We start from the raw sequence: 20,814 nt of genomic DNA, 5'->3' as shown, positions 1-20,814 counted from the left end.
TTAAGAAACCTCTGCCACTTGAATTCATTTTTCTAACAAATCGTGGTACTGACTGATCAGTGAGAAGCTGCTGTCTTGAACTGGTTGCCAGACAGCTGGGTGGGACGGACTTGTGCCGCTAGGATGATGCTGGGAATCTTGAACACCAACTCCTTGAAATGGGCTAGAATTTGCACTGCCCTGAAATTGTCCCTCAGTGGTGAGAATGGTTAGATATGAAGGATAGTGAAGTCAGCAAAAGGGGAGTCATTAAAACGAACAGAATGTGATTACACTGTATCAGGAATTCCAACATCCTCTTCAGACAAAGAGTTAATGAGGCTCCATCTACTCCACCAAGTCAATTTGAAGCATTTGTCCTCGTAGCATTATCTTAATTATTCCTCATCAAAATGATAACACTTCCTACTGTGAACTAACATCCTTATGTAAACAAAATTACAGGCTCCATAGTCCTGAAACACGATCCTTTGTCAAAACTATCTTGTGTAATGGCTCTTTAGAGCCTACCCAATGGAGACACAAACAGAAGCACTCATCCTGCCCTAAGAAGTTTTCAGCGCTGCGTCTGCCATTGCTACCATGTATTTAAAGTAAATTCCCATCCGAAGTGTCGGATATAAATAAATGCAAAACATTTGTTCCAAAGTAAATACAAAAGTTATCTGCCATGTATGGAAAAAAATAATAAAAAAAATCTTAAGATAGGGGTTGATGAGCAGAACCGCTGTAAATCCCAAAATTCCTTCCTTCCCCGCGTCTCTGCCCCTTGGAAACAAATGTCCAATTTAAAATGTCGCATTGATACTGGGAGCTGGTTGGCCTCCCATAAGTTCATTGTAAGCCACTGATACATTCCAGTTCTCCATGGGGAGAAGGAATTCATTCGGTCCCACACAGGTTAAAGCTGCCACTTCCAGACTTTAGGTTTGGCAAGGTTTGTCTGAGTTGCATCTAATTCGATACTCTGCCTTTCGGTCACAAATATCCAACGTAGCTGAACTCGTAGCTGAAATAGGGGTGGGGATATCCAAGGGCCTTTAATCATCTTGAGTGCCAGCTCCTCAGAACCACACCTACAAGATTAAATTGAATTGGATCCTTTTCAAAAAAACATCTACGCTGCTTTCAGATGCCAAGAGAAAAATTACTGCTTAGGCAGCAATTTCACCACTAGCCAATCACAGTTCATGGGCACACACAAACATACCGAGCAGTCTAAAAAAAAGAGACAGATAGATACTGTGCAATGAAACATGGAAAGTAAGGGGAAGGGATTAAACCTTGCAATTCTTCTTTTATTATTAGAAATATTTATTGCCAAAACTCACCAGTAAGAACTGGGTGAACTCTGCATAATTGAGGCGCCTTTTCCGATCTTTTCCAAAATGCAGCTGCACAAACTCTGAATCCCAGTTAAAGGGAATATGCTGGTGAATTGTGGTCTGGCCAAAAACCTGCTTAACATCCTCTGGGGAAGGAAAGGGGGGGGAGAGAGAGGGAGAAACAGAGAGAGAGATGATTATGAAAGCAGATGCAAAAATTGGTAAAAAACTGATGAGAGCTTGTGCAACATTAACAGATTTTCATTTAAATAAACAATAACTCTGGAATAACTAGCTCAGAGACTCAGATATTCTGCTAGGTTATACCTGCGCTTGCCTTATTTTGCTTTCTTCTTTCCGAGTGATGCTGTAGCACAGGGGTCAGCAACCTAAGGCCCATGGCCCCCCACCACCCACTCAGGGACCCACGCCGCCCACTTTGTCAGCTCCCGTGTGCCACGCTAAACCAGCACAGAGCAGAGCGGGGACCGCCTTCCGTGACACTAGCCGGCTTCCCATTGGCTGCAGGAAGCTCCTGCAGCCAATGGGAAGCTGCGCACGCCTCCTCTGCGCCGGAAGGAGCGCTGGAAATGGCATTTGCGCGTGCGTGTGTGCACACACTCCGGCCTACCATGGTGTCTGCGGGATCGTGAACTGGCCCAAGCCACAAAAACTTTGCCAGCCCCTGCATAGCATAACACCACAGTGTGGACATGGATGCAGATAAGCGACCAATGGGTCCTCTAGCACTTGACAGACCCATCTCCTACTCATGCTCTACATGAAAAAATTATGTCATTCATCAAAGCAGGGAAACCCACAGCTGCAACTCACATCATTTCCAACTACTGGCCATTCTGGCTAGGACCAATAAAGAGAGTCTGAGGGTGTCTGAAGGGCCACAGGATCCTCATCCCCACAGTAAAGAGATAGAAACCGCAGGCCTCATTTTCTCATTTTGCACTTGAGGAAGACCAGTTTGGAAATGTCATGGAGAACTGCACCATGTAGTCCAGCTGTCACCCAGCACTTTGCCCGATTTATCAAAATGGTAATAATGAACACTATTATAAATACATTCATCCTGCAAGTCAGAACTGGCTGTTTAGATAATTGTGCATTTTCAGTAGGATTCCTAGTGCAGAAAACCTACCCCTCCCCTGCTTCATATCGCTTACTATTCCAAATTCCTTGCCCTCCAAATGTCTGAAAATTGGCATTTCACACTACCAATTGATTACACACAAATCACTGTTTTCTCTCCTTGTTCAGCACGCATCCCTGAAAACTGCAGTACGTGTGTTTCCCAAAAAGCGATGCCATAAACTGACTCCAGTGTATCTTTTTAAAATTAGGATTAGCCGGTTTCCTGACAGGGTGCACACTGAATTATATGGTGCAGCTACTTCACCAGAAAAATCACCTATTTATTGCTCTTATTGACATCTTGCGATGGCTATGAAACAGGGTATCCCCTGTGCTGTTCATCTTTTATATACTTCTTTCCAACCACCGTTCATGGTTCGCAAACTCCAATACAAGCTCACTAGACTGGTTCTTAAATTTTTCCTTCTTTCTTCACTGGATTCATCACTCATTCATCTAGAATAATCCACTGATCAGAGTCCTTACTCAATGGACATACTGCCTGAATCAAATATAGAGATCACTCATGCCCATGAACCATTTTTACAGTGCTTTGGCTTCAGATTTAACTGCCAGGTCTGGTTCTCATGCACATTTAGAAAACTATCCACTTTGCTTCTCCTCCACTCCTTCCACGTTACCAGGAGCTAAGTTATGGTTTGGCTCAGCACAATATGCAAACCCAGACCCACGGTTTGTCTCACTTTAAACAAGCAATGATCCATAACCCTAAACGGCCTCGGTCCAGTATACCTGAAAGAGCGTCTCCACCTCCATTGTTCAGCCTGGACACTGAGGTCCAGCTCCGAGGGCCTTCTGGTGGTTCCCTCACTGTGAGTAGTGAGGTTACCGGGAACCAGGCCGAGGGCCTTCTCGGTAGTGGTGCCCGCCCTGTGGACTGCCCTCCCATCAGATGTCAAGGAAATAAACAACTATCTGACTTTTAGAAGACATCTGAAGGCAGCCCTGTCTAGGGAAGCTTTTAATGTTTCAAGTTTTATTCTGTTTTTAATGTTCTGTTGAAAGCCACCCAGAATGGCTGGGAAAACCCAGCCAGATGGGCAGGGTAGAAATAAATAAATAAATAAATAAATAAATAAATAAATAAATAATTACTATGATTATTAATATTACTACTACTACTACTACTACTACTACTACTACAGCTTATTCTTGGTTTATTGCTTGTGGTTTGCTTGGGGACACACAAACCATGAGCCTGGATTCACACATTAAGCCAGACCATGCTTTAGCTCCCAGTAGCATAACAGCAGCTCTTGGGAAAGACCAAATTGATCAAGATTTTCCAAATGTGCCCCAGCACACTTGACTCATGATGCTGAGCCCCATTCATTAGGTGTTGTGTGTGAACTGAGCCATTCTTATACCTACAGTTCTCCCTGTACCATTCTTCTGCTTCCTACTACACTGGTCCAATTGCCAGAAACTGAACCACACACTTTTACTCACCAATTCCCACCCCTCCATTTGTTATTTATTTTTTTAAAGTTAAACCTATTAGGTCAGAAATGACTACAACTTGTACAGACCCTGGAGAGAAAAACCAACCATAAGGATCCAAGTTTACCCCCACCTGCAAATGAAAACTGATGACTTGAAAAAAGAATTTTGTGTTGACAACTATATTACTGTAAAAGCCTTGCATCGACTCGAGGCTCTGCGATAGCTCTATGATCCATCCATTAACCTTGTTCCAGCACTCCTCCCCAAATAATTATAGTCTGGAGCCACCAGGGAATGTGAGGTGCATATAGGATTTTCCTGGGCTTTCCTTGAGTTCTGCAGTTCTAGGACAACAAACACTTGGAAGATGTAGGAAACTTCTCTGGAGATGCTCCTTCTATGACAGACAGCTGGGTGTCTCACTCCTACCATGGAGTTTTTCCTGGCTTCCCAGTGGCACTTGTTCCTCTACCTGTATGGATTTTTTCCTAGAAGTCAATATTTAATTGTCTTCTGCAGGGGACGGGGGTGGGAGATAACCCAACCAATTCCCTTTTTTATTATTGAATTCAAGTTCAGGATTATTTTCATATAATATCACGACGTGAGTCTTGATTAGGTAATGAAACTACCCGGAAAATGCCATTTTCTATGCAGCCAAGCAACTGTGCTGGAATCTTTATTTTTGAATCTTTATTTTGTAATCTTAAAAAAGGAAGAACCTGCAACTTGACAGAGAATAATAAGCTTCCACCTTGCCAGTACAGCGAACGACTGGCTAAGAAAGGCACAGCTATCTTCTGCTAAGCAAAGAGCACAAGGCAAATTGGAGATTTCATAAGAAGCTAAATTGCATAATGGCGTAAGTACCAAGGTTGCCTTTTCAAAGCTTTTGACAAGGCCCTTTTATATTAATCATTGTTAAGGGTCTGAAGGAAAGGGAAGCGACGCAGTAGAATTAGAGCCGAGGCTTCGAATCCCATATTCAAGGCTGTAAGAAAATGAATACAGAAAAACTGCAACTAAAAATTAAGCTAAACATCACAATTACAGCAAAAGTCATATTATATGATTAACAAATCAATATGGCATTTATAATCTATAAAACAATGCTAACATCATTAACAAACCAGCAGCAACAACAACAAAACCTAAGCTCTGTAAAGTTCATACACACACTCTATTCAGTCCGTTAAAATACACAGAAAAAACACAGAAAGCCCATTGGTAAGCATTTTAGGTAATATTCTGTCACAATCATAACACTGTCCCAACTGCTGCCTTCGCCCCAAACTCCCTGGAAAACCAGGGAGATAATCTGAATCTTGCCAGTGGGTAGGAGATCTAGGAGAGATTGACCACAACATTGATGGGACCAGTGACAGATTTTATTTTTGCAATTCTGCAAATCTTTGGGGGGGGGGTCCCCTCTCACCTGGAGAGCCTAATGATACCTTCTTTTTTTGCTGGTGGCAGTGATGCTGTTTTGGCTACATAAGCGATGGCACACATACATAAGCACTGGAAACAGAGGGAATAACACAGATTCTGAACCTGAAAGGTCCATGCAGTCAGCATGACTCATATCCATTGACAGACTTATTGTCCATGAATTTGTCTGATTGCCTTCTTAATCCTTCTAAACCTAGCAGCGATTCTCACATCTTGACACAGTGAATTCCGAAAATCATAAGTTGTGTGAAAAAGTATTTTCTTTCATTAGTCCTGATTCACTGAGTGGTTGCAAATGTGTGTGTGTGTGTGAGAGAGAGAGAGAGAGGGGGGGGGAGAGGGAGAGAGGGAGAGTTGTCTCTGTATCCACTTTCTCTGCAACATGTATGCATTTTATAAACCCCTATCATGATCTTCTGTAGGCATCTTTCTACGAAAGCCCCAATTGTTCTAGCATATGAACATCCTAAGAGCCCTGCTAGATAAGCAAGAGAAATTCTGGCCTTTCTAGACTAGCATCCTGTTCTGCAGTGGCCAACCAGATAGTTCTGGAAAGCCTGCAAGCAGGACTGTGACAGCAATAACACTTCTGCATCCACAGAACAGACGACCAATTTGGATGCAGTCATACAAGAATTCTTGCATCTCCATCCATATTTCTGTGGGCTTTAGGGAAACTTGCAGCAAATTCTATAGATATCTACTCAGAAGTAGGCCCTACTGAGATCAGTGGGACCTACTCCCAGGTACATGAGTATAGGATTGCATCCTTAGCATCACCACAAAGGTCCACACAAAAAATAGGATTTTGGACTCCCTCTGGGGCAGTGTCCAGAACTATGGGCAAACAGACAGAAGGTCCCATATTGAAATGCAAACCACCCCCCTTGACTCCTCCCGATTTTAAGCAAAATCACATCCTTTTCTGGCTGTCTGAAACTAGTAGTTACACATAATTCAAGCACTGGAAATTGGGTTGCAAATTGTCAAAATGGGAGCCATAGTCAGCAGACGTAATGCTCATTTGTACAGAGCTGGTTTTAAATTCATTTCATCCCATGCTACATGTTGGCATTAATTTAATGCATCTATTTGACATGCATTTAACATGCAAAAAGTCAAAATGTTGTCTTTCCCTTACTGTCTTGTTCCCTGCCCCACTTAATGGCACATGAGCTGATAGAAGTAAAGAAACAGTTCCTGTCTCAATTGACCGTTTCATGGTAATGTTACCCCCATTTATTTTGTCCTTTGCAAACATGAAATCAGATTCCCTACCTACTGGGCAATAAAGATTTTACTGATTTCAGCAAGACAACTCTCGAGTTTAATAAGCATTACACATGAAAGAATCCAGAGTTAAACAAACATGGTTCTAATGGAATTTATCTTTTGGACGCAACACGTGTCTATTTGCAACTGAACCAGCCTGAGATTTAAGACTGTAGCAATGTTGCCACACAACAGCAGTGGTGGGGTTTATCCCCCCAGTAGAGGCAGGTCAAATTCCTTCCAAAATTGCAGCTTAGCAAATGGGCCTTTTCTTCCACACCGTCGTCTTATGAAGGATGGTTATATTTCAGCTCTCAGTTAACCAGACAGTGACCTTATACTGTTTGAATTTACTCTCAAATTGGTTCTCTCCCACCTTCTCTGTACCTATTTTTTCCTTCTCTCTCTCTTTTTAAGTAGAAACGAAGAAAGCAGAAAGCACAATATTTTAGCCATTTGAACAAGCTGCATTCTGAAATCAGTCCTGCTACCTGGAAGTGCTCTCTGTTACCTCTATCTTTCAAAATTGGAGCCATTATAGTCATTCGTGCAAATCCACATTTAGCCTTTCATAAAAGAGTGGATTTTTGACCCATTGAACTGGAAGAGCTTCTGCGCTGTTCTCCTGATCTTTGACAAGATAGCCCACAACAGCAGAGAAGACAATTTCTTGCTGGTGTGAATTTGTATTCCGTTGTTAAACTCTGGATGCTCACGAGTGGTAATTCTGCTCCTGATAGCCTGCACTCTGATGATTCTGAATGGTTGCAACAAAGCCGTATGAGAAACCCAAATACCCGAATGCACTAAGCCCACTTATTGTTACTGAGAGGGGCCTGCCCAAGGAGGAGAGGGAAATTGACCTGGGCACGGTGAACTCCTCCCTGACACTGTGGAGTTGTGTTTGTGCACATTTTCTAATTGGGCCAGGGGAGACTGCAGCAGCAATCAATAGGAAACTCAGATGATCACCTCCGCCTCAGGTATAAGAGCAGCCTACTGCTGCTAAGCAAAAGGAAAGGTTTTCATTCTCTCCTACGATTCCCTTTCTCCAAGACTGGGAGAAATTCTGTGCTTACTAGGTGTACAGAAGAAGCACTCCCAATTGGATAGCTCCAGGTAAACCCCAGCCCTTAAACAAGATTCAAAGTTGGCCAATTGGCGATTTCAACAGACAACACATTATTAACCTATGCAAAAAATAAACTGGGTAGCACAAAACAGGTATGAGGAAGAGTGCCCGCGACTGGGGCCTATTTGTGCCATACTTCTTCACTCCAGAATGCCAGTCCATATGATTTTGGCTGATCATTTCATCTACTACTCTTTTTTGGCTCCTGGTGCATTTAAAAATAAATAAATGTATTTTTCTGTAGTGGATGTCCGTGGTGGATGTCTGCAACTGCCAACTCACTGGTGTGAACTGCAATTTAGCGTTGATCACCTGAGATGTCCAACATGCATCCTTAGGATTGGCTTACAACCAGTTTAGAAGACGGATAGTTCTTTCGAGCTGCCAATTCTATATCTGGTAAAGGCTGAGAGTGGACCTGGCCATCATGCATTCCATATCCATTCTCTACTGGCCAGGAGTAGATGTCTATATTTACTCAACAACAGTTGAATAAATAGAAATTGCATTTCTATTCTCAAAACTAATCACAGCAGTTTAAAAAAATGACACTAAAACTAACAAATGACCTAACCAGATCTTACATTATTTCTGCCATTCGGGGGGGGGGGGAGATTAGAGCTAAAGTATTTGCCCGCTTCCAGCTCTCCCTCTCTCCCAAAGCATCAGCACTGCACCCTAAATGGGGTTAAGAGCAAATGAGGTAACAAGTGTGGGTTGCTTCACACAAGATGGAGTTCCCTGCACATAAAGTCCTCTCCTGCTGGGAACTGAATGAAATATCTCACAACACGTGGCAAAATGCACACAACTCAACGTTGCTGCATGCACCCATGAAACACAGGACATCAGCTACAAGCAGAAGTCACTGTATTTCCTACAAGTTAAAACCTCAGTGAAGGAAATTTTGTCATGTGTGACACAGATCTCAGGTCACTTAAAGATAACCTGCTTCTACGGCATTCATTCTCATTTGTTTTCAGGAAGATTATACAATGCCAATTGAAGCAACTGTTATCCCACACGCTCCAGTGCATTCCCCTGCCATTTTCCTTCCTGCAAAAAGTTGGATCATTCTGTGGCAGGAGCTGGAGTTGTCGCACAAGGGCACCAAATCCAATTTAATTGTGCGACTTGAGTTTGCCGTTACGCAATTGAATCCTACCTGCAGAATAGCGACATTCTGTAAGTGGCCTCGTTTTCCAATGAGGAGAAGGGCAACACGAAACTCAGGGTGACACTCCATGTTTCTATCCACAAAAGTTTATCTCGTAATACATTTGCTTAAGCTGCCAAAATAATCTTTATTGTTTCTGCAGTACTGAATTATTTTCTATTCCAGCTGGTTATTATAAGAACATCATAAACGGGTACTAGTGCCTGAGTTTGCTTCCCCCTGCCTCCCGTCCAATCCTTTTTCCTTTTGTGTTATGTTTTTCTGATTGTAAGCCTGAGGGCAGGGATTGTCTTATTAATGATCTCTGTACGCCTTTTTTGGATGGTGGGGTAAAAATCCTATTTCTCATTTAGCTATCATTTTCCATTTGCAAGCATTTCCAGCTAGTTCCCAGATCTCTTCTGCCTATATTCACGGATATCCAAATAGGCCAACAAGGGTCGTTCTACAGCCGGCGACTTAACCGCCTTAAAAATTAAGGTAACCGGACAGGCTTTTATTTACTCTGTTTGTAAAATGGAGACTTTGTCTGCCTTGCACCAGCGCTGCAGCGTCTGCAAAAAAGACAATGCAAGTTCCAAGCAATTACTTCTGATGTACGCAAGGCCAGAAGTTGTTAAATTTGCTTTGCCCCTGCGCAAGTGCAGCCCTTGGAATTAAAGATAAAGGTTATTTAAAAGGACTGTTAATTTTTAAAATGTTGACATTTAGACCCAAGCATCTAAACTTTTCTTTATTAAACCATCTAATAAAGGATATCAAAGAACTCTTACCTCTTTAATGAGGCATTAAAATACAGTAATACAAAAAAAGGCAAAACTGTTAAGCCTCTTAAACCCCTGGACTTACATTATCAGCTTTTATGTGCCTGTCAACACTCAGGAGTAAGAAGCAATGGTTTATTCTCTGTCTCAAATTTAAAAGCCAACTAAACTTCCTTCCACCTTCCTGCTGAGATCTTTAACTCCTGGCAAAGAGCAGCAGCTCCATGTACAATGTGATACAAAAGGCTAAGGCAATCTCTATCCGTTGCAAGCCAAAAGCACACTACCATCTCCTGTTTCATGCTGTCTCTAGGAACAAACAACTAAGCCTTCCTTATTTTAAACAATATACGTAGCGGGTAATTTTGCTGAAGGGGGGCTGGGAAGGCTAGGAAGGAAAGTCCTTGATTCTCTGTGTTCCTAAACAGTGGTTTGGGTAAATCAAAAGTCCTAAAACTAGGACTAAAATTAAAAAGGAACTTCTAAAGATAATGCAGTTTTAAAAGTGATTGCTGAGAAAAGAGAAAAAGGGATAGGCTGGCCCTATTTGGGATTAACACAATCTAATGCTAAGCAGTATGCTGCAAATATTTAACAGATTATGAAAATATTTACAGTGACCAGCATAGCAACCTAAAAGTGTAGCCAGGTTATAGCCAGAAGCTGGATTTCAGTGGTATGGCACAAATCCAATAGACTTACAAAACAAAGCCTAAAAGGAACATGGGAGGTTGCCAAATACCAAGCCGGACCATTGGTCCAACTAGTTCAGTATTGGCTATACTGATTGGCAGGGGCTTGACAGGGTTACAGGAAGGTTTTTTTCCCTACCTTACAAGGAGAAGCTTGGGATCTTTTGTATACGAAGCATGTCTCAGTCACTGAGCTATTATTATTTCTAAGAAATTACACTTATATAAATGCTACAGGGGATACAAAGCATAATTCTCACATGCGAATTTGAAATAAATTGTTCTTATACTGCATAAAAAAACCCTTGTTACTGGGAACCATCTGTTAATCTGGGCCCTGCTAGATCTGAAGAACCATTAACTTTAGCAAACTGCAGAGCAGAACAATTGTAGTGTCTGAACTCCCAGGGGAAATAGCATATATATCTATATCTATATATCTATATCTATATCTATATATCACTGTTGTATCCAACTAACTTTTACACAGAGCAGACTCATTGAAATTAATGGACCAAACTTAGTCATGGTAATTAATTCCAAAAGGTATCCATTAAGGAAACATTAGTTTTAAACACTACAATGGTACCTTGATTGTCGAACTTAATCCATTCTGGGAGTCCTTTCGATTCCCGGAACCATTCAAAAACCAAGGGGCGGCTTCCGATTGACTGCAGGAGCTTCCTGCGCTCAACTGGAAGCCGCATCGGAAGTTCGGCTTCCGAAAAATGTACATAAACCGGAACACGTACTTCCGGGTTTGCGGAGTTCAGGAGCCGATTTGTTCGGGAGCCAAGCCATTCGACAACCAAGATACCACTGTATATGCTTTTTGACCTACAGATGGGTGGCAGAAACCTGAACATAGTGGTGTTTCATGATTGGCTACTATGCAAACCGAATGATTGGTCACAGAAAGGGAGACTGCCATAAGCTTCTCAAGGAGTCTCCATGAGTAAAAATGGAAGGATATGAGTGGGGGTAGAGGGGAGAGAAGTGAGTGCCACTTGAGTTTTTTTTGGAGGCTGGGTGTTAAAAGTGTTTACTTTTGCAATTCCTCCAGGATGGTGCCTCAGTCATCCTAATAAAACAACCTAATCTGCCTACATATTAAATTAATTTTTGCATTTCTATCCCACCTTTCTCTCCAAGGAGCTCAAGGTGGACTACATGAATCTTGTCCCCCTCAATTAATCCCTCACAACTGTCCTGTGAGAGAGCCAGTGGCTGGACCAAGGTCACCCAGTGACCTTCATGGCTGAGTAGGGGATTTGCATCCTGGTCTCCCAGGTCCTAGTCCAACACTCTGACCACTATGCAACACTGGCTCTCGGTGTTGTTTGTGTGTGTGTGTGTCAGTCCCACACATGCCTCTGGACCCCAGCTGCCCCCTTCTTCTGTTTTCTAGGACACAGCTCTCAAAAATGTGCATGCTTCCCCACCCCACCCCAATCTAGCTAACTATGGATTTTCTTCCAAATGCAAGGTATGGTAGAAAATTGGGAATATGCTACTGAGAAAACTGTTTGACAACTAGGTGGACTGGAGGAAGATAGAGGTAAGATCTCCTGTTAAATGACTGATGCATTACTTTTGTCAATTCAATTCTATTGCAATTCTTATGCCATTCTTAATCCGTATTATTCCCTAAATTCTGTCTTGTTATCATCTACAAGTTGCTTTATGTTGCTATGTTTTGCCTCAAAGTTCAGGATATTATCTTCCACATGAAGATAATAACATGCTTTGAATTAAGCATTATACCTCGAAAAACCAAATGAGATTGACTTCAGTGACAATCTTGACTCTGTGGACTTTATGACTGGTTATACTTTATTCCCTGACTCACTGGGATCGAGCCCTGATTAGATCACCAAATTAGCATCATCTGTTAAGAATATTTCCTGCGCAATATTCCCACTGAATGGAAGCAGACACTTCAGAATTTTTCTGTGCAAGACATTTATTCTGCAGCAAAAGAACTAAGCTTTCCGTGTGAGGAGGAAATGGACACGTATATTTGCAGGAAAGAGCAGAAAGATGTAGGCCCTAAGTTAAACCAAAAAGGGTTATGAAACAAAAACAAAAGCTGGGTTTCTCTTTGAGACATTTCTTTACACACACAAAATATACATTTTTTTTAATTAAAAGTGTTTTACAACATCAGCTCCATGAATTCAAGACATGTCACTTAAACTGTGGGCACTGAGGTATTATTCTTAGAAAACAATTTAGACAAGTGCTTGACATCTGTAGGACTGAATTGCCACCTGCCTAGTCACGTGTCTTGTGTCTGGAAGAACATGCACAAATTACAAGCCTATGAAGAATTTCTGGAAGTGTTTCATTAAAGTTTTTCCTTTTCATTTTTTAAATAGTGACAGTATATTGCATTTCCCAACTTATTAATTTGTTTTATTTAAAGTTTATATATTGCCCTTCATCAAAACTGGTTCCAGGCCAGTTCACCCACTAAAAATGTCAAAACACAAAAACCAGCAGAATAAAACAAAGCAACCACCAAGATTTCAACATGTCTAAAATGCAGAGGTTTGGGGCAATGCCTGGGTATATCATGGTCAAGCATTCTCCAGTAACACCGATCTGCAATAGCAACATTTAAAAGTCCATTAACAATATAACACTTAAGAAACCACATAGCTGTAGACTAATAAAGAAATATTAATTTAGCAATATTTCTCACATGGGAGGGAGAGGAAGAAGGGTGAGGAAAGGAAGGAAAAAGCAGGTCTTACCAAAAGTAACTTCTCCTTTCCCAGTTTTGTCAAAAAGCTGAAATGCCACCATGAACAGTGCATCTGGAGCACAGAGGACAGATTCAAATGCTACAAATTCTTGAAAGGATATCAACCTACAAAAGGAAAAAGAAAGCCATTTCTTCAGGTGCAATCACCAGAAGAACATTTCACAGGTAAATAATTTACTTATTAGATTTCTAGCCCTCATTATATGTGACCCCTCCCCAAATATCACAACAATTTAAAGTATAAGACAGTAAAAACAAAACAGAATAATCTTTAAAATACAGTTGTACCTTGGAAGTCAAACGGAATCCAATCTGGAAGTCCGTTTGACTTCCAAAATGTTTGGAAACCAAAGTGCGGCTTCTGCAGCCAATCGGAAGCCGCGCTGGACATTCAGCTTCCGAAAATCATTCAAAACCGGAAGACTTACTTCCAGTTTTCAATTGTTTGGGAGCCAAAACGTACGAGTTCCAAGGCATCCGGCAACCAAAGTACGACTGTATAGCCATTCTCAACCTAATAAATGAAATAGCTATGAAACTTGGACACGTCATGGCCGACTCAGAAAACATGGAATAAGAGAGCCTTCAGCTTGCACTGAAAAATAACCAAGGTTCCTGCCAGTCAAAGCTCGGAGGAGAGCGTTCCATAACTGGGGTATTATTGCTAGTCATGAAAAGCAACAGGTTGTCCAGGCTCATGCAACAATGGCACCATCAGAAGAGTTTCTGTAAACAACCTCAAATCCTAGGTGAGAGACACTTCTTCAGATGCCCAGGTCCTAAGCCGTTTAGGGCTGAGAGGCACCCCTGCCTCAAACCCTGAGGAGCCAATGGCAGCCACTATAAAAAGTGATGAGCTGGACGGACCAATAGTCTGACTCACCATAAATGCAGCTTCCTATTATCCTACTAGCATCTTGAATGGTGGCACAATTGAAATTGCAAGTTTGAAAGTTGCCAAGTTAGTAATTCAAATGCAAATGATCCCAATCCAATTGTCATGGAGTAATAATTTTTAAAAAACACAAATGGGGTGGAACCACATTTTAGCAACCAAAAAAGTGTTCCGAAAGTTGCCCATCAGATTAATCATTTGCAAAATAGATGGACATGGCAGTAGCTCCTTTGATTTGAGGCAACGTGGGAAAAGGTTCTGCCACTGACCAGATGGATCACAGCGTCATCACTTGTCCACACGCGTGGAGCACATCATCTTACCTGAAGTAATTGTATGCTGTAATTTATGCTGTGTTCTCTTGATGAAGGTCAGTATATAAATTACATAAATAAGGTAAGTGATACAATGCGGCGTTACGATAATAATTCACACCATCATTTAAGCAATAAAAACAAGATGCTAGCATCTATTTCCTTGAGTTGTTGGAATGTATGTGAGAGCTTCAACAGCTGACATCTGTTGTCATAGATAAAAATCATATTTATGCAGGTTTGGGTAGAATTTTATTAATAAAGATGCAGGCCTTTGCAATGCAGATTTGTGATATTTCAGTTGGGATGTTCAATTAACAAGACTAAAATCATTATTCATAAGGCAGAACCAGCTTCAGATACATTAAGTGGTCCGATGAAGTGAACTTTAGCCTACAGCTCTCATGCCAAAATGAAATTTGTTGTCTTTAAAGCAGCCTTTGGCAACCTGGTACTTTCCAGATGTTTTGGACTTCAGCTTCCATTAAGTCACAGCTAGCATGTTGTAATCCAAAATATCTGGAGGGCACCAGATTGGGAAAGATTCTTTTGGCTACATCAAGCTCTTCTCAGTCGAGTAACCCAAACACCTCTAAGTGTCAGATATTTAATTAAGAGAGTTTATTTCAATTTTAACGAAAGCAACGGGTTGGGGGTTTTTTTTAATGGAAAAAGGGAGAAAGTCTACAAATGTGAGGCTCCCATCAGACTACTGCAGAGGAAACATGAATATCTGCTGTGCCAGCTGAATTCAAATTAACCCAATTTTTACATGTTAATTAAACCAGCTATTTTCTTCTTATTGTATTTTTGCTCCTTAAATAGACTGGCCTGCAAGTGATTCCCAACAGATCGACTCCGACAACAATGACGCACTCATTTACTTCTATTATGCCCATACAATACAGTAACTGAGCAGTAATTTTTCACAGTCAATTACACATGTGGTTCCTAATGGTTAAAGATGCTGAAATAATGCATGTTACATAGCCATATGTTCCAAGCTCTATACGGCACAAGGGCAGTTGCCTAGGTAACAAGTTTTCTCTCTGGCATAGTGCAACCCTTCATTGAATATCATTAGGTTTCATTAAACAGCACATATTAACATGAACCTCAATATGCTACTTAAGAATAATTTTGCCTACATAAGCAAGGCCTTGTCTAACTTAAAAGCCCGGCTGAGTAAAGCCTAATGACCCTGCGTTTTAACGATGTGAAACTAGGAGGAGATGGATGAATTATAAATCAAGCAGAAAGATGCCTTCTAAGTCAGAGGTTCTCTACTTTGGTACTATCTTCCCCACTGTAACGGGAGAAAAAAGGGAAGTGCCATCACTTCTTCAAAAGCGAATGAGGTGGCAAAGACATGTTTAACAGAAGGAAAAAATAAAGGGTGGCAAAAAAAGAGAGTTTGCCCTGAATTCTTCAGTTGTGCTTTGAGGCCAATTTCTCCACAAGCTTACCAGCAAACTCAAGACTGGTTTGAGCAGTCATTTTTGGCGCTCCCTCTTGCACCCTACGGCTGCTAACTTCCACCAGCATGGCACAGGGGGTTTTTTGGGGGGGGGGGGTGGAGGAGGTTAAGTCCCCTATAGTCAGGTGTCTGAGGTAGGGAATAAATATCAATTTCTGTTTCACACAGTTTCTCATTTTCCCAACCTTAACTTCAGTTATCCACATTTCCACAACCGTTTGTGGAGGTTTTTTTTTTTGGGGGGGGGGGAGAAGAAGAAGAAGAGTTTGGATTTGATATCCCGCCTTTCACTCCCTTTTTAAGGAGTCTCAAAGCGGCTAACATTCTCCTTTCCCTTCCTCCCCCACAACAAACACTCTGTGAGGTGAGTGGGGCTGAGAGACTTCAGAGAAGTGTGACTAGCCCAAAGTCACCCAGCAGCTGCATGTGGAGGAGCGGAGACACGAACCCGGTTCCCCAGATTACGAGACTACCGCTCTTAACCACTACACCACACTGGCTCATGGAGAGTTCCCATGAAAATTCACCAGTGTTCTAGTGTGAATCTTCCTAACGTACATTTTGCTTGCAATTTTGCCTTATAAACACATTTTTAATATACGCATTTTTAACCGAAGTGTGAATGTCAAAGGATGGATGCATTTTGGTTCGTATCTTGATTCAGAAAGCACAAGTAAGTTCACCTTTAAAAATGCAAACTGAATCAAATTTCTCCCCCATCTCTAATGTGAGGTGAAAATGAGATAGCATCTCCCCATTTGCTTTGCATGCAGAAAGGCCCAGGTTCAATCTCTTGCATTACTAAGTAATGCCCTCAGTGATATCCTGGGCAGCTTCTGCACATCAGTGCAGACAATACTGACTTGGAGACTGACTTTGGATAAGGCTGCTCCCATTGTCTCATCTCAAGCACCAAGTGACAGGTTGCTCTGTTAGCTTTCCCCATTCAGAAAAGGTACAAGTGGCAGCAAACAGAAGGGCCTGTGATACGAATCGGTTTTGAAGGTGGGTTCTGAAGGGTCTAGGATTCTTATTTTCATATTACAGGACAACTGAACCTGTAGAGGAGGCAGAAAAAGTTGGAAGGAAGTGCAGAGGACAAGGATGGGCTTATCACAAATTTGGAGACCTCCCGCATAACAAAGATTTAGCTTGAGAGAACACAGCTCACCACCACAAAGCAAGATGGCGGAAGATATTAACAGATTCTTGCTAGATGGGCAGCAGCTTTCCATTTGGCCGGTGGGGGATGTGAGAAGGTGCACCACTAGAATCAGGGCTTGGCAAAGTAGTTTGGAAAGCCCTGTTTGAAAGAACAGCTGAAAGCTCCACGCTCTCGACCGTTTACAAGTCAGGTGTTCCCATGTAATTCACGTGGAGCAGCTGAGTCAGGCAGCTTTGATCTAGAAATTCTGAAATTTCTAAACTGGGAGCAGAGCACAGCCCTGCATGCTCATTATCTGCTCATCCAGAATATCCCTACAATTTCTCTCTTCAAGAATCTTTTCTACTGATCAGAGAATAAACTAACATTCATGGAGAATACAAAGAATGTGTATTTTTTTTTTTAAAAAAAATGAAAATAGAAAGTGATTTGTTGGTTTCAGAAATTTAGATTACCATAAAGCAAACTGAACCTCAGCTTGCATGAAGTCCATTATGTGACAGTAGCATACTGAGGATTGTGCAGGAGAAGCTCCTAGCAGACTGCGCCCCAAGTGTTCAGTTATAAATTAGCCTGCAACTTACATTTCAGAAACTTAAAATATATTAGAAATAGCAGAGAAATGAACCACTTGGTAAGAAAAATGATTTTTTTTTTGAAAACACAAAGATCAAAGCTGCCGAATGTGTATTTTGCTTCAGTCTTTACAAGAACAGTATATTGTGACCATATATTTATTCATTCATTCATTCATTCAATCCACCAATCAATCAATCAATCAATCAAAGAGTGAAAGGCGAGCCAAAATAAAGAAAGGACAAAGAAAAGGAACAACTCTAGCCAAATTTAGTCAAATCCCCCATTTGATTTGATTTTGAAATCAAGCATATTAGTATTATGTAAATGAAATCCATACAAGCCCATTGTTTTTGAAAAATACACATGCAGAGGAGTTTCCCACTTCTGCTTTGGTACTTTGGAACACAAAGAAGACTGGGAAATAGTTGCCAGGACTCACCAAATCCAGAGAGGTCATCTGTAGGTCACCAACACTTCTTTACCCATACTGACCGCAATGCCCAAATGCTGATGGCAAACCCATTATCTCCTGGGCAATGGGTAGCATGTTATCAGTTATTAATAGTCATGTGATTTATATAGTGCCATCAGGTCCCTTATGCAGGAAGCTAACAATATAAATTTTGGCACAGGGGACAAGGGTCGGGAAATGGAGGCCAAGATGCACAGGGAAGCAATATGGAGTTGTTTCAGTTGCAAACATTTAGTGAGGCTTAGGCTAGCCAAGAGAACAGCTCTTGTGGGGTTTGTGGAGACCCAGACTGATGAATGAAGCTAGGCTTTTTGACCTATGAACTTTGGTCACTTGGGTTCTAACTTAAGAACTATGAGGTGTTTATTAGGAGGAGTTACATGTGATAACTTACATGGGAAAAAGGATGGTGTCTACCATTCATATTTGCACCAGTTTTAAAACCTGGTTAGCTCCCGCAGCTCCCAAGGACTACAGCTGCCAGGTGCCTTTGGGAGAAGTCAAGGCGGTGAAACCAGTTTCAAATGGGTTTAGATGTGTAGTGCGGATATTCCTCCTACACACTGTCCGTCGATGAAGAACAGCCAAGAGTGGCTTTATAAACTCCTTAAGCCTTGCTTTAATTCCTGGAAAACTATACAGAGGAGTTGTCAACGCAGCACTTGTGCACACCAGTTGCTTCTATGGAGCCAGTGAAATGTTTCAGTTAATATGCCCTTAAAAATTCACAGTGCATGAGAGACTTGTTTGCTTTGCTTTCTCAATTCTGGTTCACACTGGACCAGCCTCTCCTATGGTGAGCACTTCCCCTTATGTAGGGGCCACATTTCAGTGGATGCAAGGACTGCATTTTCAGAGGAGTGTGTAAAAAGTTCCTCTCTGTGGTTGAAGTAGGTGCCTTTACTCCAATTCATTTTGGGGAGGGGGGTGGCTGATGTAGGGACCATGCCTATATACCATTTTGTGTCTCCGCCTCTTTTTCTGCTCCTTTAAGACATGGCAGCCATTTTATGCCACGTCCCATGGAAGCAATTTTGTGTTATGGGGTGAAATGTCAGTGGGAATGGGGTAAAGTTAATTGCGCCCATTTGTAGAACTCAGCCATCCACAACTGCCCAATGTTCGCTGACTTCAACATCAAGAGATCTACCCTCAACCACATCTTTTCCAGCAAAATCAGGGCAATTTTGCAATGGTACCTTTAAATTGGCTAATTATTAACTTCTGCTATACGAAAAAGTACCCAAGGCACACACGTCTGAAATTCTTGTGTGTGTGTGTGTGTGTATTCCTGCAACATCCATTCTTTTGCATGTTTAGCAATACTAATCATTATCCTCATCATTGTATAATAAATACAAAAGCTACAATGCTTTACTAAAATCAGCAATTTAACCATAATAGCATAATGGGGCACAGGGTAAGCTATGCCTATTATTTAATGTTTCAATCTTAGATAAACAACTTGTTCTGAAAAATGGTAGATTAGAGATAAATCAATAATAATGGGAAAAGCTGGCATTTCAAAGCATTATTTTGAATTGTTTACACTTTCTAAAAATAAAAGCCATATAGTATTTTGAGTTGCTTACTGGAAACCAAGCTATGATTGGCAGAACAGGCATATTTTATTGGGCAGAATTTAATTGTAGCAGCAAAAAAAAGAGAGAAAAAAGTATGGATTGTTAGAGGAAGCCAGTTGGATTTTTAAAGAGTGCAATTTGCAGTAAAACATTTCTTTACATGCTCATCTGTGGGAGGGTAACAGGCACCCTGAATGGCCTCCTGAAGCTAAACAACAGGTCTCAGACCTCCCACCTAACCCTCTGGAAGCCTCCTCTCACTAAAGGTTTCGCAGTGCATCCACCTGGCAAGAAAACAGCCAGGCAAAAAACACTCCTGTCTTTGCGAGGCTGAACAATGGATCAGCACGGGGGGAAACAGAGCAGGGGATTCACGCATGCACTGTACAGAGAAAGTCATACAGATGTCCATTCAGGTGCTCACAAAGGTTGCTCTGGAGTTTCAGTCATTACCTTAATGGTACTGAGATACTTGGACACGAGGACTAACAAGATGGCCACACAATAGCAAGAGAAAAGGTGGTAGATAGTTGGGTCGTTTTTCTGAAATATTATGAACATAGCAGCCACGCAGAAAAAGATAATGAAGGGGATTTTACATACTGTGTGTGTGTGTGTGTGTGTGTGTGTGTACACACAAAAAATCTCAGTAATGTCTCGATCATAATCACGAGAAAACGCCACGCAAGAATCTCTTGGATGGGAATGGGGTGGGGCAGAGGCACCATTTCAGCTTACTGTAGCAAGAGCATGAAACACTGTGTGAGGCAAAAATACTGTTCTTGGATAAACTCAGGTTAACATGTACCTTTGGCCATTCAGAAGAATCACTGTTGCGACTTTTTATACCTCATTACAACCAAAGGGAAGAAATGAAAAATCCTTTTGAGGTTGCCACGTCGAGGGTCACTTCACAAGACCTTATTTAGGGCCCCCATCCTGGCTGAAGGAATATTGTTTGGTAGGAGAATGTGAAAGGAAAGCTATTGGCCACCATGTGGGGTAAGACCCCATGATAATGGTGGGCATAAGTCCCCTCTAGGTGAGAGCCAAGGTAGGAGTGCTTGCACTATCCCAGGTGAGAAAATGGGGTGGCGTCCTTGAATGATGAAGATGGTGTCTCAGAATCAAACCACTG

The 20,814-nt window shown here is 41.6% G+C and overlaps 1 protein-coding gene across 3 annotated transcripts in view; it reads right to left on the bottom strand.

Moving 5' to 3' along the window:
- SLC25A13 (solute carrier family 25 member 13) overlaps window positions 1-20,814 on the bottom strand; it is a 106,951-nt gene that overhangs the window by 55,785 nt on the left and 30,352 nt on the right. For all 3 annotated transcript variants that reach the window (XM_083578634.1, XM_083578633.1, XM_083578635.1), the window contains 2 exons: window positions 13,181-13,296; window positions 1,332-1,471 (listed from right to left, as the gene is read on the bottom strand). In XM_083578634.1, the coding sequence (XP_083434760.1) occupies window positions 1,332-1,471; window positions 13,181-13,296 (256 nt within the window). The remainder of the gene's footprint in view (window positions 1-1,331; window positions 1,472-13,180; window positions 13,297-20,814) is intronic.

The sequence above is a fragment of the Podarcis filfolensis genome (assembly GCF_964270895.1).
Source record: "Podarcis filfolensis genome assembly, chromosome: 12".
Classification (NCBI taxonomy): Eukaryota; Metazoa; Chordata; class Lepidosauria; order Squamata; family Lacertidae; genus Podarcis; species Podarcis filfolensis.
The sequence above is the reverse complement of the archived record's forward strand: the minus strand, read 5'-3'. Positions and strand labels throughout refer to the sequence as shown.